Genomic DNA, 27,159 nt, shown 5'->3' with positions numbered 1-27,159 from the left:
GCCCACAGTAGGCAGGGATAGAGCCAAAAGTGGGCACAGCCACCCATTTTTTCTTTGTCCAGCACCCTGTTTTCTTTGCCCTTCCCCACCAAATGAGCTGCTAGCAGAGGGACAGGTCACTCTTGCCATAACACTGTAATGATGCAGGGGGGAACCTTTAATCGCTTGATGCCACAGATGCCTTAGATTACGTGATAGTTCCATCCTTGAACCTACAGTCCATTGTAGGGCATTGTCTCTGACACCCAGCTCTCCAACGTGCTATTTTGCCCTGCAAAGAATCCCAGCTCATCAGATTTCATACACAACCAGTAAACCTCCATCTTTAATGTTTGTATAAAGCGGAGGATCTGAGGACATACATAGATCTTGGTGGGAGAAGCCTGAGCCACTCCACTTACACTCTTTTGTGCCGTTATGAAGCACAGAGGCTTTCTTGAATGCAAGCTGGTGAATTTACCCTTCAGAAATCACGGGGTTTTTTTCCATTTTCCTTTCGCTGGCATTCCTGTTTTCTCTCTCCTTGCCTCAGTAATGTTCTGTATCTGTGAAATAAAATAGACTCCGTCTGAGAAATTGTGGTTTCTTTAGTATGAGGTCACATTCCCAGGATGTTAGGTGTCGGGACTTGTGTGCACAGATGGGGCCCTCGGAATGCAGTTTGGAGAATTGTGCTGGGTTCTGGGCATGAAGAATTCTTTTGTACTTAGCAAGCTTTTTGCTCATATTCCAGTGACCAGCAGAAGTAACCACAGAATGCTGGGAAATAGCCAGCTTGAACTGCACCGGGGGGTGGGGAGACTTTCCACCAGCTAATGAGGGGAGCTTAACAAATGCAATCTGGCTATTTAACATGTATTCTGCTGGTGACATTACTTTGTGCAAGTGTTCATTCAAGTCCAGGTCTCTCAGCATGATTCATGCTAAGGAACGGTGTTTTGGCAATGTGCACTGATCAGTTATTTAGAACTATAGGTGGCCAACATTCATTTAGTGCTAAACATTCCTGCAAATCAGTCACCTGAATTTATCAATGTGTTTGTGACCCTTCTGTGGAACCTTCAGCTACAGAAGCATGGAAGGGCAGCATCACCTCCATGTGAACTGGCAACTGTCGGAAACAATGTTGGTCTGATAATGGCAATAACAACTCTTGCGTCTCAGTTATCTGATTGAAGTGTGCTGTTTAGCAGTGAACAGGTCTAAGGCAAACATAAAGCATGATAAAGCACAAGTTACACAGGGCTGGGGAACCTTTGGCCCGCCAGGCCTTCCAATTTGGTCCACCAGACCATTTCCCCAAACCCACACTTACCTGTCCTACACCTGATGTCCCGTGTGACGTCAGTTGCTGGGAAGGTAAAGATGTGGTTGGATCAGCTGTATGTGCACCTGAAACCAGAAGATAGCAAGAATCAATGCTACACATCAATCCTGCTTGGTCAATGTCTACACCCTGCCCCTGGCTAACTTTATCTAGGTGGGCAGGCCATTATGATGTCAGATGATTGACAACTGGGTGATTCTGGGTGACAGCAGCATAAAATGGTGAGGGACATGGGGAGTGGCAGATCTTCAACGAAAAGCAACACAAAATGCTATAAATAAATTAAGGAGCTTGGAATAGGTATAGGTTAGTATACTTACTAACTAACTAACTAACTAACATGACCTATAAGGACCCCTCCAATGCTATAACTAATTCTGTGGCAAACTGTTTTCACAGAAACAAGGGAGAACCTTAGAAATAAAATCCAAATTACTGTAAACCCTGTTTGGCATCATCATAGAGAGAATGATAAAACTGTGTGGAAGAGGCACAGATTCAAATAAAAGGCATATAAAGGGAACAGACGGACTTCAAAAACTTTGTGAAAGGTTATCTGACTTAATTAATTAAACCAAACATCAAGGAAGTTGCAGAAAGTTTCTTTCCATGCTAATAATAATGGTCTGGTTAAGAAAAGAATGTAAAAAAATCATCATATGACCAAATGAGGCAAGCAGTTCAGTTATGCAACCATTTTTGCAAACCAGTTCCTTACCGAAGTAATTTCTTAAAATTTATGAAGCAGAATGATTGCTGCTCCAAGAGAAAAAGGTTTCAGTTACCAAAAATTTCAGGAGGAATCCCATCCTAGTGAGTTTAACACAGCTTGTGACTGCAAAGCTGAAGAGTGATGAAAAAGTCCCAGCCACTTAGAACACATTCAATCTCATACAGCTCATTAGGAAAATGCACTGTTAATCACTTTGGTTACAGGGTAGTCACTTGCACATAACAAAAGAAGAAGAAGAAAGAGAGAGAGTACAAGTTTGCCTAAATTTTGCATGTGCTAATAGATTGTTGTTGTTGTTGTTTAGTCATTCAGTCGTGTCCGACTCTTCGTGACCCCATGGACCAGAGCACGCCAGTGCTAATAGATACATACATCTATCTCTATGTATAGGTGCACAATTATAAATAACGTCTAAACCTTAAATAGAAATACAGTGGAACCTTGGTTATCAAACACTTCGAAAGTCAAACATTTCAGCTTTCAAACGCTGACAACCTGGAAGCAAATGCTTCCAAGGCACAATTCTCCATTTTCTCAATAGATTCTATGGACCATCCATTGAGCCTGTGTTGTCGAAGGTTTCTGAAGTCAAACAGTCTTCCGGAACAGATTACATTCGACAACTGAGGTTCCACTGTACAGCATATCTCACCATTGTGGGGAATACTGTGGCCAAGTGATCTGTGTGCCTGATCTGTTTGCTGCCCAGGTGCTGACTGTTGAAGGACAACTTCAAGGCACCCACTCTCATTTCTTATGGTTATCTTTTAATTAGACATAAGCAGGGCAGCCCTTTGAATAGAGGATTGGAGCCACTGATTTAAGGGGAATAGCCGTGTCTCCCTTTCTCTGGATTGTGTTTTGTGACTAGGATTGTTGATCCTAGTTATTTGAGAACTAAAATAAAGCTTTCCCTTTTTTAAAGTTAAATGTGCAATTGCAGCGTGCAGTTTAGAGAAGCTGCAATAGAACATTGGGTTGTATCCATCATTAGTCATATTTAGAGTAGACCCACTGAAATTAATGCAAATGAATAACTTGGATCTATTCTGAGTAACGCGGGTGGCGCTGTGGGTAAAAGCCTCAGAGCCTAGGGCTTGCCGATCGAAAGGTCGGCGGTTCGAATCCCCGTGGCGGGGTGCGCTCCCGTTGCTCAGTCCCAGCGCCTGCCAACCTAGCAGTTCGAAAGCACTCCCAGGTGCAAGTAGATAAATAGGGACCACTTACTGGCGGGAAGGTAAACGGCGTTTCCGTGTGCTGCGCTGGCTCGCCAGATGCGGCTTTGTCACGCTGGCCACGTGACCCGGAAGTGTCTCCGGACAGCGCTGGCCCCCGGCCTCTTGAGTGAGATGGGCGCACAACCCTAGAGTCTGTCAAGACTGGCCCATACGGGCAGGGGTACCTTTACCTTTACCTTTATTCTGAGTAAAACTTAGTTGTATACAACCCCATAGATTTTGCAGTGTGAAAGCGAATTCTAGAAGATGATCAGCTTCATCAGAAATGTAGATTTAGTTTCACCATTGCACAACTGATGTGCAGTATGGAGGCTGGAGTAAACTTCAGTGTAAGCCCATTACCCTAATGCTTCCAGTAAATATTCCTTTCTTTTGTTCTCAGATGGTCATTTGGAGTTCTGCTGTGGGAGATAGTCACTCTGGGAGGTAACCCCTATCCAGGTATTGCTCCTGAGAGACTATTTAACCTCTTAAAAACAGGCTATAGAATGGAGAAGCCAGAAAACTGCAGTGAAGAAATGTAAGTAGCATCAAGCTGCCAGCATTGCTAATCAAAGAGATTCCATTAGTTGATTGTACCAATAAAATATTATGATCAGCTGCTCTGATTTAGGTCTTTTCCAGACAGAAGGTCTTGAAGATGTGGCTTGAGTAAGTTTAGAAAAACAAAGAGGAGGTGTCACTCCTTGCCATCATAATGAATTGTGAAGCAATGAACATAAAACTGACATATAAATAGACCAAAGATATGAGCTGGAGCTAGGTGAAAAATCTATTCACTGATGCATTTGGGGGAGGCAGGATAATGTACCCATCAGACAATTCAAAACCGAAGTTGAGCATATCCAAAAACTCTTGCCTCAGATCAACACACCCATGGCAGGATAGGCTGTTCATATGCAACCATCGTTTTTCCTTGGGGAACCAATTATACAAGGGTGTAATTCTATGGTTAAGACATGGCTGAATCATTCAAATGGTATACCAGCCACATAGGAGCTGCTTGTGGAAAAGGCAGCACCCATGCCACTATAGAGCATTTCAAGGACACCAATGACTGCTTTTAGGGCTGCGAGTAAGTTTGTTTCTTCATTCGCTTACACAGTGGCTGAGTTTTCGGCTCAGACAACTTGCAGGCTGAAAGGCATCTTACAAAGGATTTTTTTTTTTTAAGCCACCACCAGAAACATTGGATCCAAAAGCAATTTAACTATAAATGGGTTGCTTGTTACGGTATTTTATCTTCCTGGCTGTTCCAGACAGCCATCTCCCTGTGCAGGCTCCTGCTTCTCCCTCAGTCCTGGGGAAAGGCAGTAGGCAGCTTTGTGTGGATTCTTCACTTTTTTAAAACAAAAAACAATGAAGATCGCACAACGATAAAATTGAATTCTGCAGTCTGTATAAATTAGATGTCCCAATAGCACCCTGCCTCTGCCTGCTTGCCACTTCCTTGTTGATCACTACGTGATTTGAGTAGAAGCAACTTGCTTATACAAGTTGGCCAAGGGTTTTGTGTAGAGGAGGGGGATAAGAAACCATTTTATTTTTTTTGAGCCAGACAGTCACATTCCCTTGTGTGGCTAACCTTCTGAGTGCTGGGCAACGTCACAGTAGTGAAAACTCACCTGAAATTCTTCCTCCCACACACGTCTACACACATACAGCAATTAGGTATTGGAGGGTTTTTCAAGCTTAATTGCTTAGCGAGGGTATGATCTTAATGGAGAGCACAGTCAGTAGGGAGTGAAGAGTTAATATTTCTCTCCATTGCTGCAGTCTCCATAAAGATACCGTCCCTCTGCAGAGCAGTTAAACTTTTTAAAAACACTTCCATTGTCACCAGTGGTAACTTTTTTAAAAAAACCAACCTAACTCCTGGATTGGGGTCAGATAAGGAGGGGAGACCCCACAGGTTGCATTCAGCCCATGGGGTGGAGGTTTCCCCTCCTTGGTGTAGACACTTTGATTATTCTGGCACTGTTGCCACTGCTAAATGTTTGGGTCCATTTGTGCATGTGAAGCATCTCAACAAAGTATTTGTATTAATCAATATAACACACTCTTATGTGTCTTCCTGAAGGTACAATCTGATGCTTCGCTGCTGGAAACAAGAACCAGATAAGAGGCCGACATTTGCTGAGATCAGCAAAGAATTAGAGAAAATGATGGTAAAGAGTAGGGTAAGTGCCTTTCAGGCTTTATCACTGTGCATGAAGGAAAGTTGGAAAGATTTTCCAGTGCAAGGATTTACATACCAGTAATTGGTAAGACATTGTCCAGTTTTCACCATTCATCTTTGAAAAGAATGAGATCAAATAAGAGTCCAAATGGGGGATATTTGAAATTGGGAAGCCCTACCTAATGAGAGGAGGTTGATGGTTCAAAGGAAGGGATGCAATTGCATACCACAAAAAGTTTTTTCTGGTGGCTGATTACATTTTTTATATACACCAACAAACCTTGATGTGTGAAAAGGCACTTATATTCCCTTGGTGTTAAACCTTTATGTTCCTTTTGACCCTAGACACCACTCACTTACTTGTTTGCAGCAACATATGATTGCAACAAACAGGTGTTTTGAGAACACATGCTGCATTCACCAGAGACAAGATTACCTGTGCCCCCCTCTTAAATGGCCATTTATGTAGCAAGCCCAGGTTATTTGCTCATAAGCCACTTGGGTCTGTTTCACAAATTATCATGGAAGCAAAATTCTACAAGAGTTTCCTTTGCCTAGTTGCAAAAGTTAAATCAATAAATAAATGAGTATCTGAAGATCAAACTCTTGTAAAGGAGTAACTGGCTTATACCAGCATTCAGGTTTGTTTTTCTAAGTGATGTACCCTCAATTGAACAAAGTGTTGGAAGTTTATGGGCTGCATTAAGGTACCCTTCTCCCAGTTCCTCAGAAAGCTTTGGTGCCTTTAAAACTGTTTCTTCTGGCAGCTGCTGCTCACAGCCAGCTCCAGTTCTTTACAAGGCCCCGTGATCTCTGCCCTCGCCCCCCAATCAGAAGCTGATGTGGGTGGGCTTTGGCTCACTAGTACTCCTTGACAAACAGAGCTAACTGTGAGCAGCAGCTGCTGGAGAAGAGTTTTTCAAGCCACAGAAGCCCCATTAGAAGCTTGGAATTTGACCAAGGAAGAAGAGGGGCAGATTCCTGCCCAACCTCATTTCCTTCTAGTTGAAGGGGGGAGGTGGAAAACTGCATTTGCATGTGAGAAACCTGTGCTGAATTATACCAACCTCATTGACAGCCCCCTCAGATTAGAGACATACTTTTATGAAATATATGTTAGTTATTGCTGATGACTGCCCAAAAGTTTTCCTTTAAGGCTCTAGGCATTTGGGGATGTATCATGCTGCAGCCCTAGCTTCACTTAGCTGAGGGAATTGGGCTGTCATTCATTCATGTAAAACCAAAATACCTATTTCTCATTAAGTGGAGAACAACAGATCATTTAAGTGTACATAGACACAAAATGTCAAAATCTAGAGGTAGGTTAGTGCAGCAGAGAAAAAGTAGGTTTTGTTAGGTTTGTATTTTGTTTTGTTTTTTTACTGGAATCCCCAAAGTGGCTCACCAAATTAATCAAAAATACTGTTCTGTGAAAAACATTTTTTAAACAAAAGTCTGGATAAAACACAAACTTTCTTCTTAAAAGATCTAGTATAAAAGGCCAAGCACAGCCAGGCTCGGTTACTTGATTTCTAGGAGCCCCTTTAAAGTCATTTCCAAAATGGCAATTTATTCAAAATGGCATCGAAAAACAGGTTTAGGAGGACACACCCCTCTTGCCAGCTTGGAGTAGCTTCATCTAGTCCATATGTGCTTTATCCAAGTATTTGCTAAATGAACCTTCCCCTCCCCAAATCCAAACTCTACAGGACTGGCAAAGTGTAAGTATCTCCCCACTCCTTGATGAGTAAACTAATCAAAACTCTGCACGATGGTAAGATGCTGGGCTTGAGAAAAATCGCTCAGGTAAGCTTGTGCTAATAGGTACTAGTATTTACATGGAAAAATACATGGCCAGAGGAAAAGGTCTGGCAAGTTGCTGTGTATGATGGACAGAGGTACCCATAAAATAGACCCTGCTGACTTCCCAAACTGGAGTTTCAAGCTTTTTAAGATAAAGAAACTAGAATGTCTGGCTGACCAAACCTTAACTATCAGGACATCTGGTTCATCGCGCTCTGCAGCAACAAATAGCTATTTGCATACTTGGTAAGTGTAGTTAATGTGTTCATTAACTGCCTCTCAGAACAGTTTATAGTTATAAATACACACACACTACTCCGAGACGCAGTTTTCCAGGAAAGGCAATACTATGCCATGAGTAGGGAGTTGGACCTAACAGTGCACAGTCCAGATATTCATAAGGAAAGATGGGATTTTAAGAAATCCAAATGATTCAAAAAGCAAAGCTTCACAATGCAAGGAAGTCCATTCCAGAGTGATCAACTCACAAGTAATGTTTGTGATTTTTTTCCCAATGAAAGGGAAAAGGTGGACAAGGTGCTTGGATCGGTCAGGAAAACCACTTGTGCGGTGGACCCTTGCCTCTTGCTAGCAGGGAGGGGACAGCTGACTAGGCCAGGGAGAAGATTAATGCCTTCTTGCAAGAGGGAGTGGTCCCTGCCCACTTGAAGGGGGCACTGGTAAAACCACTTCTCACTGGCTGCCAATGCAAAGTGTTGGTTTTACCTATAAAGCCTTAAACTGCTCAGGACCGCAATACTTCAAAGGCCACCTCTCCCCACATGAACCGACCCAGACCCTGCAATTATCACCAGAGGCCCTTCTTTGCATGCCTGCACAAGAGATCCAGAGGCTGGCAACATGAGAATGGGTCTTTTCTGTGGGGGTTCCCCATTTGTAGAATGCTCTCCCTAGGGATGCTTGCCTTGCTCCTTTGTTACGTATTGTTAGGTGCCAAGATAAAACATTCCTCTTCTCCCAGGCCTTTGGCTGATTCAACAAACTATAGCTTTGAAACTGGGGTGGGGGGTATTGTTTTTGTTTGTTAGAATGTTATATATTTTGTGATTTTATATTGTATACCGCCATGTGATCCTCAGATGAAAGGTAGTATACAAATTTTATAAATATGATGATGATAAAGTATTCCTCTCCCCAAATATGGTAGTCAGGTAGACCTTGTCTCATGAAGCCATCTGATGGAGCAGACCAAAAGTCTGATTTCAACAGTGGCTAACTGGATTCCTCCTGGAAGCTTATAAGCATGTGGTCCTATTCTAAATAATTACTATTAAAACTTTACTGTATCACTACACCACCTCACCTAGCATCTTGATGTCCAGCTGTGGCTGTTTCTGAAATTTCACAGAAAAGGGGGGCATTATCTTCCTGATTCCAGCAGTAACCCTTCCCAATATACCAGATTCATCAAATAAATCCATTGCTTCTGAAATGGTTCCCGATTGCTCAGAGGAGCTTCTGTGCCATGCTCATAATCATACTCAGAACGCTTCTGCTATCCTGGAAGAGGCACAACATTTTCCAAGTCTGCCTGCCAGACTCACTATGTTAACTTGCTGGCAAAGGACATCGCTCATGGGGAGCCGTAATTGAGCATATGTCTAAAGAAGCATGTCTAGTGTTACTCCAAACAAATGTGTTGCCAAGGATACCATTCTTGCAGAAAGCAGGTTGGTGATGATCTCATCCATACTGATCCTTTAGGGTTCAGTTTAAATTGTGAGAAATGTGGATAGAAATGATAGCCAAAGAGCTGCACTCTCAGCCAACCCTAATCCCTCCTCTCTCTTTTTTTTAAATCTCTTTAGGACTACTTAGATCTTGCAGCTTCCACCCCATCCGACTCCTTGCTATATGATGATGGACTCTCAGAAGAGGAGACACCCCTCGTGGATTGTAATAATGCTCCCCTCCCTCGAACCCTCCCTTCCACATGGATTGAAAACAAACTCTATGGTAGAATTTCACATGCATTTACTAGATTCTAGCAACACACACACCCAAAGTGATTTTCTTCTGCACTGTCCTCACACTCTGTGTAATATCCTTTAGAGCGTTATTTGTCTGAATGAAATCAGTCAAAATTTGCTTGGCAAGTCTTTCTTTTCCTTTCATTTGTCACTGTCAAAACTCTGCATTAGGTTCTTACTTTAGCCGGTTCTGCAGCTGTGTTTAATTTTTTAATTTTTTTTTAAAGAAAAAGGATGTGAAAACGTGCAACTTTACTAAATATATATTGTATAATAAAGAAAAAAACTAATTCCTAGATCAGGGAAGTACTCTCAGGGGAAGTTTAAAAAAATGCTAGCAAATATTCAATTAAAACTATACTTTTCGGTATCCATGGAATTGAGAGCACTTCAAGTGCATCATTTAATATGGCATCTCTAATTTTAGTTAACCTTTTTTTTTTTACTACTTGAAGATTTTTATTCCCCCCTTCCCCTCACATTTCACTGTTAAGAGTCCATTGCATAATAGTTCTTGTTTTTATTCTGATGGATTCCTGAATTTCAACTGTTGCCTGTATATTTTAAGTTCCCAGTCAGCCATGGCTGCTTACTAAGTAGTGGAATTTAGGGTGGGGGCAGAGAAGGGAAGTCTAAAAGAGTCAGCTTACAATGCAGAGAAGTCAGAGTAGAGCAAGTACAGCTGTGTATTTCATTGGAAGCTGAATTGGTGAGGACCACATGAAAGCAACCTCTTCTGTTTTCACATGCTTTTGGTTTCTCATGAAAATGTCAACATCTAAGCCATGTTTTGAATGTTGTCGCAAGTGTCTTAAAAGGAATGTGCTTTAATATTGTGGTGGTGAGATGGACAGTAAAGATGGTTCTTGCCAAAACTCCTACATTTTTTTGTCTTGTAATTAAATGCTCTACATGCCATTTAATGCTTTCAAATTGCTATAATTCAAGCCATGTGGCTTTTCCCCTTTGCCCATTTTTTATTTGTCAGCGTTGAGGTACTGATTTGGAGCCTAATATTGGAGCCCCTGTTCTTCAATTCATAGTTAGACTCTTAAATTAATGGGCATGCTTTTCAGATGGCTTATGTACCAGGCTAATCTTTCCGAAGTCAATGAGTTATTTGAATGCCCCTTGAATAGTCTAGAGTAGACCGTAGTTGTTATATTCAGGTTCCAAAAGAAATACTTGGAGATTTATTTGTGTCTTAGACTTCAAGGCATACTTGCAAGGAGTAGTCCTGCCCCACCCCCCAAACTAAACAGAAACAATTAGGTGATTCAGGAAGAAGAGCGAGAATCAAATCTGACATTCATGAGACATTCACTGGCCCCGTGGAAGCTGTTCCAGGGCCCATTAAAAATATATATGCTTATGTACATACATCCTATTGACTTCAATGGGATGAATGTTGAGTGAAACATGCATGCTAAGTATTTAAACTTGTCAGAATGGAAGACTATGTAGGCTTACTACTGCTTTGAGCACTTTATTTACCACAGGAATACTCCATTGCAATAACCAATCTGCTGTATTCCCATGAAGATACAACATTGTGAGATCCAAAGACCTATCAGGAGCTTGTACTGGGGATATATATCAGGAGAGCACTTTATTTTTCATTATTTTAGCCTTCACTGCAACCTGTGCTTCAGTGCCTTTCAAACACAGTTATCTGTTTGGTTTTTTTGTGTTTTCTTTTCTTCTTTTTGTGGTGGTGGGGATATTTTGCAATTTGGCTTGCAATTGTTTAAGGGAGTTTTGCCAAGGGCCTTACTGTCTGCACATGAAGTTTTGGTTCTTCAGTGCAGAAAAAATTATCTGTTTTCATTTTTAGGCATGTCATACCCGAACTGGCCTGAGGAGAGCCCCGTTCCACTCACAAGATGCGATGGCCCTAAGTCTGTGTTTTCAAGATATGCAAATGATAGTGTATATGCTAACTGGATGGTTTCACCCTCAGCGGCAAAATTTATGGACAAGTTTGATAGTTAACAGTTTCTTGGTTATAAAAAAAAAAAGGTAATGGACTCAGGAGGGGAGCAAATGTCCAAAGAACGGCCTTCCCTTTGGCTCATTCTTTGCATAGTAACAACTGGTTGAAGCTACAGGAACATCTAGAATGGGAAATGTTCCTCTTACTTTTGGGTAGTACCTAAAGTGTCTTCTCTCTCGTGTGATGAATACTATAATTGACTCCCTGCCCCCTTTTAAAGTTGTATCAAACTGGGTCACATGATAGTTTCAATTCCTCCGTTGGTTTTTGCCATTCTCCAAGCAGTCCATTTTGGTAGCTGTGTTTTTACGCAGTAGGACCTTCCTACTTAACAATGTTCAGGGCAAAGACCCAGTTCTGGAATGGATATGAAGAGGGTGGGGGCAGGGGAGGAACACTGTTGTTTCACTATATAAACTGCTATCTCTATGGTCATTGCTAAGAAAAAGCAAACTGATCCAAGCATGAAGCACAAATTATATGATGGGAACAATTTTCTCTTTAAAAAAATTCCTGAGTTTGCTGTAGCGTTACGTGTTACCATGTTGTTGGCAGTAACAAATCCTGAGTTAATGGGGTTTTGGGACCAAGACACTGAACGATTCTAGTCAGTGCTGAGATTCAACTTTTCAAGTCTTGGAACCCTATAGAAATATATTGTTCCATCTTAATGGGAAAAAGAGGTTTTTGTTGAAAAATCAGGGTTAAACTGTTCTTAACTTTAGCACAACGGAAATTTTTTGATATCAGATATACTTTAATAGACTTGACCTACAGAGTGCCCACCTGACACAACTTTTTTCTTTACATCCATTTTACTGATGTCTCAAAATCTGCTCAGGATGTTTTGAAATGAGCTGAAGCCAAGGAACCTGGTTAGCAGTCCTGCCCAGAGGGTTTTTGTCCTTTTGGCTCAAAACTCTCTTAATTTCTGCAACCCAATTGCACAACCGTATGGGACAATGCAGACACAGCACTGGTTCCCTGTTAAGAATGGTTGATACACTGGGAGTCAGGCTTAGAATTGTGTGCAGCCTCCCTCCCCCTTAATTGCATTTACATGGTTTGGGTCACCAATGTTCACCATGGTTAATGTTAAACAGGGTTCCCCATATCCCAGGATTTGAATCCCTCTTCAAACTTCTTTCAGACCATGGTAAAAATGGGAATCCTGGTTAGCCAGAGTTAACGTTGGTGGTGACAAACTGGTTGTGGTGAAGGAGAAACAGCCTGCAAAAGAAAGCACACCTTCCCAAGGCCAGTTCCTTGTTTTTAACAACAGGTAACAGGGACCTCCTCTTGCATTAACCCCTGGAGAACTTTTTATTTTCACACTTATTTTCTTGTGAATCATGTGCAGACAAAACTTTTTATTCAATGTAGTCTTTACTCTTTTTTTCTTTCTTTTTTCTTTTTTCTGTCCATATGGCTAATATGTCTAAGGGCTTGGGTTTTGTTTTTTTGAGAGTAAAGCTAATAATTGATGTGATGTTTTAACTTTAGTGTGGTGTTCTGGAAGATAATCTGACTCCTGCAGATTGATACACACGGCATTATGTTACTGTATTTTGTTATGAAGTTACAATGTTAAGGAAGGGGAATGCTGGAATGTTAACTCAATGTGTTTATCCTTTTTGGATACTCTTGCATAATCAAAAAATTATACCAAAGTATCGCTTCTGTCTCTTGGGTTTCAGCTATGTAGTTCTGTGTGTCTCTTTTACATGTCCCATATTCCAGAAATCAATGAGTCAGATTGCCAAAAACTGTAACCACTCTTTTAATGCAAGAGGTCTGAACACCTCAACAGGATAACATTGTTTGAAAGTAAGCCTGTTCTCAGACAAAGGGACAGGTTAAAGTTATTGTTCTGTAAGCTAACTACTACGCTAGACACTGTGTTTACAATAAAAGATAACTGCCTACAGAGATGTGAAACAGCCCTGATTATACTGTAACAAGCAATCATCTCAAATAATAAAAATGTAAATGTCATAGGCTTGCTACTTCATTGTTGTTGAGAGGAATTATTTGTAAGGACTCAAACCCACAGTGGGTACTGCTGGTGTGGGTTAACACCTAACCCAAGTCAAAGGAAGGAAGGACAGACAGCAAACCAATATATGAGCTTTATAAAAACCTTTTGGATCTAAGCTTGACCACACTTCTGACCAACAAAGAGAGCACTTCCTCCTGCTAAATACAGATCACCTTTGCTTTCCTCCTACTCTGCTTTTGCTGCATCCTGTTCTTGAATACCAAAGAGCTGGATCTGAACTGTACCATCTGTATCTGCCTTTCTTACTAGAATTAAGGAGAAATCATATACATGGGTGGTGCTGTGGTCTAAACCACTGAGCCTCTTGGGCTTGCTGATCGGAAGGTCGGCGGTTCAGATCCCTGCAACAGGGTGCACTCCTGTTGCTCGGTCCCAGTTCCTGCCAACCTAGCAGTTCGAAAGCACGTCAAAGTGCAAGTAGATAAATAGGTACTGCTTCGGCGGGAAGGTAAACGGCATTTCTGTGCACTGCTCTGGTTTTGCCAGAAGTGGCTTAGTCATGCTGGCCACATGACCCGGAAAAACTGTCTGCGGACAAACATTGGCTCCCTCGGCCAGTTAAGCGAGATGAGCACCGCAACCCCAGAGTCATTCACGACTGGCCTTAACTGTCAGGGGTCCTTTACCTTTTCCTCTTAATGCTCACCTTTTTTGGCCAAATCACATTGTGAAAATTAATGCGCACATTAGATTTGAGTAAATACAGTATATTCCCTGGGAATAGTCACAACTATCTGATTTTCCATGAGTTGAGTATTCCCAGGCATAGCAGCTTCCGAACGGACTACTTGATCCTCATTTTGCAACAATTACAGCATATGGATAATACCCAGTTTTTCTATTCCAGTATTTTATTGTATGAATGGCTGCCCTATACTCTTGAAGCAAGCAAAGCACTGAATCTGATACATCTTATAGTCAGTAGTTAATCTTTTAGAGGACAGAAGGTATTCCATATCATTTGCTATTCATTTTTTTGGTCCTTATGCCACTAACCACTCCAATACATTTTGCTGCCCGAGACAAAGATGCACCCCCCTCCACTCCATGTACAGAAACAAATTAGCATGGCAATTAAATCTTTCTTCATTACTGGCGATGGGACACCATCCTCCCCCACTGAAGGAGACGGGTATGTTTAGCCTGGAAAAGAGGAATCGGAGGAGATCTGATAGCCATCTTCAAATAACTAAAGGGCTGTCACATGGAAGATTGGAGCAAGCTTACCTTCTCCTGCTCTGGAGGGTAGGACCTGAACTAATGGCTTCAAGTTACAAGAAAGGAGATTCTGGCTAAACATCAGGAAGAACTTTGTGAGAGCTGTTCAACAGTGGAATGGTCTCCCTCAGGAGGCTGGACTGTCTTTCCTTAGAGGTTTTTAAGCAGAGGTTGGATGGCTGTCTGTCATGGATGCTTTTGCCGAGATTCCTGCATAGAAGGCTGTTGGACAAGATGACCCTTGAGCTTTCTTCCAACTCTACAATTCTATGAATTCTTTGCAGAAGAACCAACAAAGACAAACTCCATGAGGGTAGGTATATATTCCATATATACCTACCCTTGCTACCTCCATACAGTTCAAATGAATCAGAGCAACTGGATTCATGTAGAAGAAGAAAGAATGTGCAGCTACTTTTGCTTGCTTCAGCAATGGCCAAAAGTAGCAAACAGCATTTCTAAGCAAAATACTACAGAAAATGCTCTTTTCTCAGACACCCCACCCCAAATAACCAAGGTCCTTTGCACTCCCATCTGAAGCAAATTTCAGCTCTGTTGGGGGAGTACCTTGACCAAGAATTGTATACAATGATGAGCTCATAATCTAATTGTGGGTCTTGTTGCAGATTCGCTAAGTTTTCATATGTGCTTCGCTAAAGCATGACTTGGTGACCTCATTTTGTCACAAATGCAACAGTTATTTCAAGCATACAAATCACTGTTGTGGAACCTTGCATTTCCTAGCACAACAGCTGAAGTAATGCTTAAACACTGATGGTGTTATTTTGGTTACTTCCTCCTGACACTCAAAAATATGTTTATAATAATGGCACTCTTTCTGCACGTTCATTTTAAAATCAGGCACTCCACATATTCTTTTTCATAGCCATGCATATTAGCTGTTTTTGTTAACATCTAGGGCCAAAAATAGATTTAACTGTAGGAATGGAAGAAGGGGACATAGATGTGGATTCAGAACAGGGAATGTATTAACCATTCACAGTAAAGCAGCTAAGGATTCTTTCTGAGCGGAGAATATTTCTGCAGACTCCTCTTTTCTTAAACCTTTTCAAATGAGCCAGTTAAATTAAAAAATGGCATAGTGCATACATGGGCTGTAATCCAGAAAGGATTGTCAGTTCTGGAAACCAGAGCTATGCACATATGCTGTTCTGTATTTGACAATAGGAAAGCCTAATTCACATTTATGATACTCTGTCATGGCGGTCACCTGGCCAGGTGACATGTGGGAAGGACCAAAGCATATATGAACCTTAAAAAAAAAAAAATCTAGAGAAGGCAATAGAAGACCGCTGTGGGATTGGCTGAAAGGTGGAAAGGGTTTGGTCCAGAAAAACAGCCATGCTGTGGAGGTAAAAGGGGGAAGCAGCAGAAAAAGAGAGACTGCAGGCTAAAGAAATAGGCCCATGTTTTCAGTAGTTAGGTATGTGGAAGAAAAGCACTTAAACTGCGGTAAGTCAGCAATTACCTGGATCAGTGCTTCACAAGTATGACTGCTTTTTAACATGAAAAAAATATCCATGGACCTGCCCTATGCTAATAGTTCGGACAGTCGCTCCAGAAAGATACCATGGTCGATGGTATCAAAAGCCGCTGAGAGGTTGAGAAAAATTAGCAGGAACATGTTTCCCTTGTCTCTCACTCTTGACAGAGGTCGTCATACAGAGCAATCAAAGCAGTTTCTGTGCCCAAACAGAGCCTAAACCCCAACTGAAATGGGCCAAGATAGTATTGTTTTTCTCTTTTAAAACCAGCCAACAAGAAGAGAGTTTGGGCATTGAAGCTTCAGCCCTGAGAATTTATTTGGGAGTGAGTTCTTTTAAACTGGGCAATTGGGACAGATTAGGGATCCTGCTGGTTTACCACCCATCTCGCTGTCAAGCAGTCTCCCTGCCTGAGCTGAAAGAGCTGGTGTCAGAGGTGGTGTTGAGGACTCCCAGAATGCTGGTTCTGGGAGACTTCAACTTCCATGCTGAGGCAGCTGGAAGTGGGGTGGCAGAAAAAGGTCCTCCTTTCCTTCCACTCTGCAGTTTTAATCTGAAATCTTAAGCGCAGTACTAGAGCACCGGAATGCAGAAACAACTCCCAACATTCTTAGCTAGCAGGACCAGTGGTCAGGGATGATGGGAACTGTAGTCCAAAAACTGCTGGAGAGACCCAAGTTTGTGAAGCTCTGGTCTAGACTCTAGAGCTTGAAAGGAAAACAAAATCCTAAACTCTGTGTATGGGCATGTGTAAGAGAGAAAGAGATCCCTGAGATGGTGTACCTAACCATCAGCAATATAACTATAAATAAAAAAACCAGGCAAGTTCCCCCCGCCCTTTACATATGAGACTAGTCTCTTCAAAAGAGGATGAGGAAGTAAATTGAGCCCTTTGTTGTAGCACTACCGAATACAAGGCAGGGAGACACCTCCCATTCCATACAAATATTCCCAGAACATCGTGGAATTGAAATCCAATGATAAGATGAAAGCAGAATAATCAAAGAACACAAAACAGTGAAAGTATGGCAAATAAAGAGGTCAATGTATCGGACAAGCCTCCCTAGTGAGAGTGCGGTGCAAACAGGGCTGCACCGCTGACAAATGACTTCTTCCCAAGGTACTACCAGCCTGAAAATGTTTTATTCAGAATAATGGCTCCTTTAAGGGAAGTAGCACCACTGTATTATGTAATTGGAAAGCTAAAAACATCTTCCGTCAGTTGGATGGCACAACTGAACAGGCCTTCTCTCCAGTGACACTTTCCTCATCTTAGATGGCAGTGGCACATATAGGAGTGCACTAAAAACGATATGCATGCACAGGTAGGTTGATGTGGAGGGGGAAATCCCCCAGGTATCTTCATCCCAATCTAGACAGCAGTAAAGCATACACAGTGCAGCAGAATAGCTTTCCAGAGGAAGCATGTTGCAATAGATGACTTACAAACTAGCCCCGTCTGTCTGAGTGCTTATCTGCTCCCTTGTACTCAGCTTTCATATTTGTATATAAAACTTCACAACTGTCCACTACACCTTCATCACAAGGAAGCAGAGCTTGTAAAAAAGTGTCCATGGACATCCAGCTTTTCAGGTAAATGGGGTTTGCAAAACAATGCCAAGCCTCAGGGAAAGGGTGGAGGGAACTAGCACCTCCACCTGGCTTATTTGATCTGTATAGGTGGTGGTGTGGGGGGGGCGCTTCTGATCCCAAAGGAAGCAAGCCTTGTGCAGCTATTTCATTATAATTATACACGGCTTACTAGTCTTCAACAATATTTGTATTTTTAAAAAATTAAACATGCAGCATCAAATTCCAGATGGGGATTTATGACATAACAGCTCAGGAATTGTAAAGTGTATTGGAACAGATTTCATGAACATTTTCAAAATTATTACTTGCACATTTTGGCTTTGCCGATCATGACTAATTTACAACAATAAAAGCAGCATCACATGGGGATCATTGCGCGAGTTATTCTACCATTAAGGTCTGAACCATGAACAGAATACAATTAAGAAGAAGCTCTGGAATGGAAAGAAAGATAAAATACTGGAGAAAATACATCAAGGAGAGAAAAAATTGAGAACTAAACCAAAGTCAAAGGATCTGTTGAGAGAAATTAAATTCCATCAAGCAGAATATTCAAAATTGATTAATCAGGAGATTGAATGGAAAATAAAACAGATGAAGCAAAGATCCTTTGAATCAGCAAATAAATGTGGAAAGCTGCTAGCTTGGCAGCTGAAAAAAAGACAAAAGTTGAATACAGTTACAAATCTAGAGATTGAAGGAAGAACGGTGCAGAAACCAGAGGAAATTAGGAAGTGCTTCCACAGATATTTTAAAGAACTTTATGTACAGGGGCCTCAGAAAGAATCAGAGATAGATCATTTTTTAAAGACAAATGGACTATCAAAAATAACTCAAGATAAAAGATCAATCTTGAACTCTACAATAACCACCCAGGAAATTGAAAGTGCCATTCAGAACATGCAACTAGGCAAATCTCCAGGCCCGGATGGGCTTACCTCCAAATACTACAAGACTTTGAAAGACTATTTAACACAACCCTTGTTGGAGGTATGCAACCAGATCATGGATGGGAAGAGGGCACCAGAAACGTGGAAAGAAGCGTTCATCACATTGATACCTAAGATAGAATCTGAAAAGACTCAACTCAAGAACTACCGCCCCATCTCACTCCTGAATGTGGATTACAAAATATTTGCAGACATTTTGGCAAGTAGACTTAAAAAAGTTTTAATTGAAGTAATTCACAAAGACCAAGCAGGCTTTCTCCCTGGTAGACATTTATATGAGAATACCAGAAACATCATCGATATTTTGGAACTTTTACAAACTAACAGGAACACAAGGGCGGTGTTAATTTTTGTTGATGCGGAGAAAGCATTTGACAATATATCTTGGATGTTCATGAAGAAAAACTTGGAAGGGATGGGAGTGGGGCGGGGGTTTGAAAATGGGTTACGAGCAATTTATTCAGAGCAAAAGGCCAAATTAATAGTGAACAATGTGGTGACGGAGGAGTTCAAAATTGAAAAAGGGACACGACAAGGGTGCCCTCTATCCCCTCTTTTATTCATTTCAGTCCTGGAGGTGCTATTGAACATGATAAGGGAGGACCGGCTGGTACAAGGGATAGAGGTCGGAGTGAAACAATATAAACTTAAAGCTTTTGCAGATGACCTAGTTTTGACATTGCAGGAGCCAGAATCCAGTACAAAAAGAGTTCTTGAACTTATATCTGAGTTTGGTCAGGTGGCGGGGTTTAAGTTGAACAAACAAAAAACCAAGGTTTTGACCAAGAATTTGACACTTACAGAAACAGAGGGGTTTCAGAGAGAAACAGAATTAAATGTGGTAAAGAAAGTGAAATACCTAGGGATCTATTTGTCTTCCAAAAATTTGAATTTATTTAAGGACAATTATGAAAAATGCTGGTTGGAAGTAAAGAAGGATTTAGAAATTTGGTCAAGATTGAAACTTTCCTTGTTGGGAAGGATTGCAGCAATTAAAATGAATGTATTGCCGAAAATGTTATTCTTGTTTCAAACCCTACAGATCGTGGACAGAGAGGAATGTTTTGGAAAATGGCAGAAGGATATATCTAAGTTTGTCTGGCAGGGCAAAAAGCCCCGAATAAAGTATAAAATATTAACTGATTCAAAAGAAAGAGGGGGGTTTGCCCTGCCGGATTTGAGGTTGTACTATGAAGCTGCAGCCTTCTGCTGGCTGAAAGATTGGTTTTTGCTAGAAAACACCGACGTCCTAGATCTGGAAGGTTTTGATAATGCATTTGGTTGGCATGCATATCTATGGTATGACAAGGTTAAAGTTCACAAATTGTTTAAAAGCCATATTGTCAGAAAAGCGATTTTTGCAGTCTGGATGAAATATAAAGACTTATTAGAGAGTAAAACACCGAGGTGGCTATCACCGGTGGAGGCCAAAGCTCGAAAAAGACCCAATATGGAGGCCTATTGGCCGAAATATTGGGAATTAATTGAAAAAATTGGAGACGGTTGGAAGTTGCAGAGCCAGGACAAATTAAAAAACAAGGTGCGAGATTGGTTACATTATGCTCAAATTCAAGAGGTTTTTAAAATGGATAAAAAGGTTGGTTTCCAGGAGGGGAAATCGAAACTAGAGACAGAATTGTTAGAACCAAAGACCAAGATTTTATCTAGAATGTATAACTTGCTGCTTATGTGGAACACACAGGATGAGACAGTTAAATCTGCTATGATAAAATGGGCACAGGATGTTGGACATAATATTATGTTTGAAGACTGGGAAAGGTTATGGAACACCGGAATGAAATTCACGGCATCTAGTGCCTTGAAGGAAAACATTATGAAAATGATATACCGGTGGTACATGACCCCAGTCAGGCTAGCCAAGATGCATCACCTGTCTGACAACAAATGTTGGAAGTGTAAGGAAGCAGAGGGGACTTTCTTCCATCTCTGGTGGACCTGCCCAAAAGTGAAGGCCTTCTGGGAAATGATTTATAATGAATTGAAAAAGGTATTTAGGTATACCTTTCCTAAGAAACCAGAGGCCTTCCTGTTGGGCATGGTGGACCAGAAAATGTCAAAGAAAGATAGAACTTTGTTTATGTACGCTAGCACAGCAGCAAGAATACTCATTGCAAAGAGTTGGAAGACACAAGATTTGCCCACGCTGGAGGACTGGCAGACGCAGTTGATGGACTACATGGAGATAGCTGAACTGACCGGCAGAATCCGAGATTTGGATAAAGAAACAATTGAGGAGGACTGGGGAAAATTTAAAGATTATCTGAAAAAATATTATAAGCTGTATGAATCCTAAGAAAGTGCATGATTAGGAAACGTTAAGCTTCTGCGAATATGATTAAGTAAATGGTAAAATTAGTGACAAAAGAGAAAAGGAGACAATTTAAATTGAATATGTTATGTTTATTTTAAAGGTATTGAAATTGAGATATAATATATTGTATTTGGATACATAACATTCGAAAGTTACAACAAGGTATGAAATAAGGTAACAAAATGCTGACATTGTTAATGCAAAGAACGCAGAATCGGAAGGGGTGGGGAAGTCCAAGTTTTATTTTGTTTTTGTTGTTAAAAAAGAGAAAATTTGTTTCTTGTAACTACTTTATTTGTTTATAAACCTATAAAATTATGGAAAGAAACGCAATAAAAAAATTTATAAAAAAAAAAATAAGGTCTGAACCATGGAATTTTGTAAAAGGCCCCTCTGGCAAATCAAGCTAATGACTTTCTGACAGCTCCCAAAAAGCTGAGCACAATCTATGCTGCCTCGGAAACACTTCTTTACTAAAAGCACTGCTTTTTTAGAGTTGAATCTTCTTCTCCTTCAGTTATTTTTCAGTTTACTACCAGGTATCTGTTCCTACCTCCACTTTGCATTTACAGTGGTAACTCAGGTTACAGACACTTCAGGTTACAGATGCTTCAGGTTACAGACTCCGCTAACCCAGAAATAGTACCTCGGGTTAAGAACTTTGCTTCAGGATGAGAACAGAAATCATGCAGCGGCAGCACAGCAGCAGGAGGCCCCATTAGCTAAAGTGGTACCTCAGATTATGAACAGTTTCAGGTTAAGAACGAACCTCCAGAATGAATTAAGTTCTTAACCTGAGGTACCACTGTACTGTTCTCCCATTTGTTATCTTTTAGGATGCAAAAAGCCTTTATTTTAGTAATGTATCATCTTCTCCTTTCCACTCTATCATAAAAACAAAAATGCCAACAGAATGAACTAGGTCACCTGTATTCTGAACACATATCTTTTTCATAGTTCCACTAACAATTCAAAGAGATGGAATCATTTCCATTTTTTAATTAAAATAAAGGTAAAAGGTACAGGTACCCCTGCCCGTACGGGCCAGTCTTGACAGACTCTAGGGTTGTGCGCCCATCTCACTCAAGAGACACTTCCGGGTCACGTGGCCAGCATGACATCGCTGTTCTGGCGAGCCAGAGCCGCACACGGAAACGCCGTTTACCTTCCCGCTAGTAAGCGGTCCCTATTTATCTACTTGCACTGCTTTCGAACTGCTAGGTGGCATGCGCTGGGACCGAACAATGGGAGCGCACCCCGCCGCAGGGATTCGAACCGCTGACCTTTCGATCGGCAAGCCCTAGGCGCTGAGGCTTTTACCCACAGTGCCACCCGCGTCCCTTTAATTAAAATAGCTGATCTTAATTGGTAGGGCTCAATACTGGAAGCGGTTACATTTGCAAAATAGGAGATCAAGGTGGGGTTCAATGAAGACAACATGGGTGTAAATCACAAAAAGTGGCATTGTTCTTACACGGGAAACTTTGCATTTCCGTGGTCTAACAGCATGAGGCAGATCCCACTATCACAGAAACATTTAGCAGCAGCTGCTGTAGCATGATTAGAAATGTGCTTCATGGTATGTAAGTGGATATAAAGACAAGTGTTATATTGCCATCCTTTGATACTACAAACCACCTCTGTGAGGAAGAGAGGGTCTGTAGAGATCTGTGATAGCAAGCGTCTCCAGAAACACTGCATTATCCTTCAGCCCTGTCTGGGGGTGAATAATCGCTGCCATTCTACATTACAAAATGAAATAATATCACTGGTACCAAACTGCATGGGAAACAGTCCTACTAGAAAAGCTAACCAACAGATTGAAACAAACACAGGGACAAACAAGGATGCCCTCACCCTAGTATGGCTCCCCTTTATTACATATACAGCCCTACAAGACAACAACATAACCCCCACCCCAAGAGCATACAAATTGATATAGCTAATCTGACCCAACAAACACACACACTGGGCTCTTCACACACCAAAAAAACCCTCACTGCAATCAACTAAATGCAACTAACCATGCTCTGGGAGCTCCAACCTCTCCTACTGCCAACAAAAGCAAACAAACAGATAGAGAACCTATCCTCACAATGCTGACACAAAAAACTATGAAAATCTTTTAATAAAAGCAATAAAAATACAATGAATTAACAATAAGCAAACTTTAAAAAGGTACCATCTTGGGGAAAGACGTCTCACTCTGCCCCTAAGGCCAGGGTCCTAAACTCCCAAAGCAAAAAAATCTGGTGTACCTCCACCAATTCACTAACTGCCAAGCCCCCCACCCCACCCCACCCCGCCCTGCCCCAAAGTGCCTGACAGAGAAAATACACAGACGGTGGTCACCCAGCAGCCCTGCAGTGCATAGTTTCAAGCCATGGCTCTGCTTAACTTACAGGTGAGGGAAGGGATAGAGAGCAGACACTTAAGAGCTCTGCTTCATCATTTAGGAGTTAAATGAGGTTCCATTCCAACCACTGACAAAACAATACCCGGGTTGTTGGTTTTCCTGGGGGCCCTCCCAGTTCCCTGCAATGCCCAGACTTACCCTCTACTTGCTGCCTGCTCTCCATTGTCAGCTGATGTTGGGTCCTGCAAGGATTGTTATGTGAGCTTTCATCCTGGTCAGACTACTAGGTTCTGGCTGGAAATAACAGCTGATTTTCATAACCATCCTATAAGCTTCAGCTGTACTAGCACAAATCTACATAATTGTAGATGCACCACAGCTGCCCTAAGGAGCTTGGTTCTTTCTTTACTTGGGGCCTCCAACACTATTACTTTAAACAGGATCAAAAGGGGAAATGGGAGTCTTCCATGGTGCCAAAGTCTCAGCACTGCTGCCACCAATTGCCTGCCATCCATCCATAAATAAATAAATGTCCAGTAGTACATGAAAGCTTATACCCAGAACAAACTTAGTTGGTCTCTAAGGTGCTACTAGGGACGCGGGTGGCGCTGTGGGTAAAACCTCAGTGCCTAGGACTTGCCGATCGTATGGTCGGAGGTTCGAATCCCCGCGGTGGGGTGAGCTCCCGTCATTCGGTCCCAGCTCCTGCCCACCTAGCAGTTCGAAAGCACTCTTAAGTGCAAGTAGATAAATAGGGACCGCTTTATAGCAGGAAGGTAAACGGCGTTTCCGTGTGCTGCGCTGCTGCTGGCTCGCCAGCTGCAGCTTCGTCACGCTGGCCACGTGACCCGGAAGTGTCTTCGGACCGCGCCGGCTCACGGCCTCTAGAGCGAGATGAGCACGCAACCCTAGAGTCGGACACGACTGGCCTGTACGGGCAGGGGTACCTTTACCTTTACCTTTAAGGTGCTACTGGACAATTATTTATTTTATTTATTTTGGCTGCGTCAGACCAACACGGCTACCTACCTGAATCTAGAACCAATTGCCTAGTTATTCACTTTATCTCAAGGATCCTGAATTCAGGAGTAACTTATATGAGAAGGAATCTAGTCGTCTGCTGTACCAGTTCTTCCAAACTTCTATATACACACACACCACTTCAGCACTTACTAGTAACTTCCACCTTTAACAGTCAAGAAGCTTGTGGGTACTACGAGCGTTGCAAGTTATACACGGCAGGATGTATATTTAGCAATTTAACTAAGAAGAAATTATAGGCTGTCACAAGGAAAGAATAATAAACTGTATAACACTAAAATTAAGCAATGTGTGTCAGAAGTCTTACTCTAGACTGGTGTTACATCAAGAGTGGTTTCTCAAAGCCGTTGGAGTAGTTTTCTCAGTCTCAAATGAACTTTACCTCCAGCAGCCCTAAAGACATTGCAAAGGAGGCTGAATATGGAGGAATCAGCCACAGTCCTCTTAAATTCCCTTTTATAGGAAGCCTGCCTAGTAACCTGAGAACGACATCATAAACGCTTAACTGTAAGCTAATGGCAGTTGTTCACTAAAGTTCACTAAAGTCCAGTCTGAACAAATATGGCAACTTTTGTCTAAGACAAAAGAAACATCTGGGTACTATGCGGAAAACAAATGGTCTTGCTCTGAAGACGTAATTAAGGATATTTTCACTGGAGTCTAGACAATGCAGCTAGCCGTTCACTATCTTCCCTCAGTCAGTTCCTGTGACAGGAGACAGTCCTCCTGATATCAGATCCTAAACCATTTAAACCAAGAACCAGCACCATGAATTAGACCCCCAAATAAAATGGAACCCAGTGCAGCTAATAAAGTACATATAGGTATAAGAAGGTCAAATGACCATGTTCCCGTCACAGGTCTTTCTACCACGTTTTGTGCCATCAACGAAAGTTTGTGAACACCTTTGTTTTATTGATGTTGGTCTATATAAGCCATCTTTCAAGGATTAGCTCTCCCATAGTGGCTCACAATGTATTTTTTAAAATGATAGCATCTTATAACATAATTACAAAGCCTAAAACCACACTATAACAGGCAGCCCCATGTAAAATGTATCATCGTACTCTAGGCCATGTGCGTAGCCAGGGTTTATGTTGGGAGGGCAGGAGTTTTTTTTGGGGGGGGGGCAGGACCGAGCTATCTGCAACTCAATTGATCAGTTAGTTAAGTATCTTTATTTACTTGATGGGGGGCATCTGCCTCACCTGCACCCCCTGGCTTACGCCCATGGCATGGCCCTATGTCAGGCATAGGCAAACTTGGCCCTCCAGATGTTTTGGGACTACAATTCCCATCATTCCCGACCACTGGTCCTGTTAGATAGGGATCATAGGAGTTGTAGGCCAAAAACACCTGGAGGGTCAAGTTTGCCTATGCCTGGCCTATGTAACAATAGCAAGATCAGCTTCCTCCAAGCAAGACCACATATTGGCCTAGATATCACCTGCTTATCCAGGCAGAAGACAGGATCCATAAATATCCCCAGGCTACATACCTGCTTCTTTAGGGAGAGTACAGCCCCACCCAAAAACAGGCGAAAGACAGCTTCCTAGCTCATACCTGGCTCCTGTCATCCATTATTCCATTTTGTCTGCCATAAGCTCCAGTTTGTTAGCCCATATCCAATCCTTTCATTGCTTTCAGATGCTGATTCAGAATTCCCACAGCTTCCCTGCAATCAGATCAAAAGGAGATTCAGAGCTGGGCATTCTTAGCCAGTGGTTTTGTGCAGATACCGAGTTAGACAGACCCCTGCAGAACGCCCAAAGCCAGTGGTCACAGGATTGGAAATGTATTGGAGAAAGACAAAGCAGAGAGGAAAAATGGGTAGTTTATTCCGCAACTAAAGAAGTTGCTTATTTGAAGAGATGGTATAGCATGGATGGTGGCCAAGTTAGAGGTGACATCCACATGGCTTCCCTCCAATATTCCTGGGACTCACAGGAGCCAACTCTTAACGGCCAAGGTCCATTTGGCCCCTGCAATAAAATATTTGAGGAAACTGCCCCCCCCCCAAGTTGATTGACATTGCTATTCAAATAGTGTGTGCGTGCTGCATCACATGATTGATCATGTGGGTGGGGCTTACATATTTTGTTCAAGTTGGCACGCCTGTTGGGAACTGTAGTTTATTAAGGGTGCTTGGTAGTTCTGTGAGCGTGTAAGCAACACTTCCCAGGATGCTTTGGGGCAAGCCACATGTTGCGGACGCTACCAGAGTACGTATGAGCTGCGGTTCAGTTGCTCCCTTAATTACAAATCCTATCTCAGCCATTTAACTTACCAGATGGCCTCTGACAAGCCACCGTATTTTCTGAGCGTCAGTCACGCATCTCCAATATGGGCGTAACAATACTGGCCTGCCTTGCAAGGCCCGTTGCGTGGATAAGCGGCCGTTATGTGGAACGCTTCCAACACTCGGCGAAGTGCCGCTTGTCGCTATTGCCAAAGAGCAACAGCAGAAGCGAAGTACTTTTGGAAATGGGAGGCGTGAAGAGCGCGCCCGCGGAGATGAGGCGGAGAAGGGACGGTGCTCCTCTCGAGGCGAGAGCCGCCGCTTCAGCATGGGCTGGGACGGCGAAAGGGGCGCGCGCCGACGCCTCTCCGCGCAAAGGGACGCGCGCGAATTGTGAGGTAATTTTTGCGTTGTGAGGCGAAGCGCCTTTATGCAGGCAGGCGCGCGCGCGCAGGGAGTTGAAAACGCAGCTCCGGGAGGGTTTTGTCCGCGTCAGCCGCTGGGGTCCCCGTAGGGTGGCGTCGAGAGGAGACGAGACCCGTCGCGTGGGGAGGGGGTGGGGGTTAGGGCGCCCGCCCCTGTGGCCGCGGGAGGGCGCCTGG

At 42.3% G+C, this 27,159-nt stretch overlaps 2 protein-coding genes and 1 long non-coding RNA gene across 12 annotated transcripts in view; 2 read left to right on the top strand and 1 right to left on the bottom strand.

Annotated features, from left to right (window-relative positions):
* The window catches only part of RET (ret proto-oncogene), a 115,951-nt gene extending 102,692 nt beyond the window's left edge, over positions 1 to 13,259 (top strand). For 9 of the 10 annotated variants that reach the window (XM_083440324.1, XM_083440332.1, XM_083440326.1 and 6 more), the window contains 4 exons: positions 3,681 to 3,818; positions 5,379 to 5,478; positions 9,110 to 9,257; positions 11,106 to 13,259. In XM_083440324.1, coding sequence (XP_083296450.1) covers positions 3,681 to 3,818; positions 5,379 to 5,478; positions 9,110 to 9,257; positions 11,106 to 11,263 — 544 coding nt within the window. In that variant the 3' untranslated portion in view covers positions 11,264 to 13,259. Of the gene's footprint in view, positions 1 to 3,680; positions 3,819 to 5,378; positions 5,479 to 9,109 lie in introns of all 10 variants that reach the window. The other variant, XM_083440325.1, reaches the window with a different exon arrangement.
* On the bottom strand, positions 297 to 27,117 carry LOC310677514. Its single transcript, XR_014511206.1, has 4 exons — positions 26,606 to 27,117; positions 25,882 to 25,993; positions 1,316 to 1,392; positions 297 to 545 (listed from the first exon to the last, which is right to left on the bottom strand). It is a non-coding gene; the product is annotated as an uncharacterized lncRNA (long non-coding RNA).
* CSGALNACT2 (chondroitin sulfate N-acetylgalactosaminyltransferase 2) overlaps positions 26,832 to 27,159 on the top strand; it is a 32,690-nt gene continuing 32,362 nt past the window's right edge. The window contains exon 1 of the mRNA XM_083440481.1: positions 26,832 to 26,955. The gene's annotated coding sequence lies outside the window, so the exon portion shown is untranslated. The remainder of the gene's footprint in view (positions 26,956 to 27,159) is intronic.

The sequence above is a fragment of the Podarcis tiliguerta genome (genome assembly GCF_965153285.1).
Source record: "Podarcis tiliguerta genome assembly, chromosome: 5".
In the NCBI taxonomy this organism is placed as follows: domain Eukaryota; kingdom Metazoa; phylum Chordata; class Lepidosauria; order Squamata; family Lacertidae; genus Podarcis; species Podarcis tiliguerta.
This window is presented reverse-complemented; position numbering and strand designations above follow the sequence as displayed.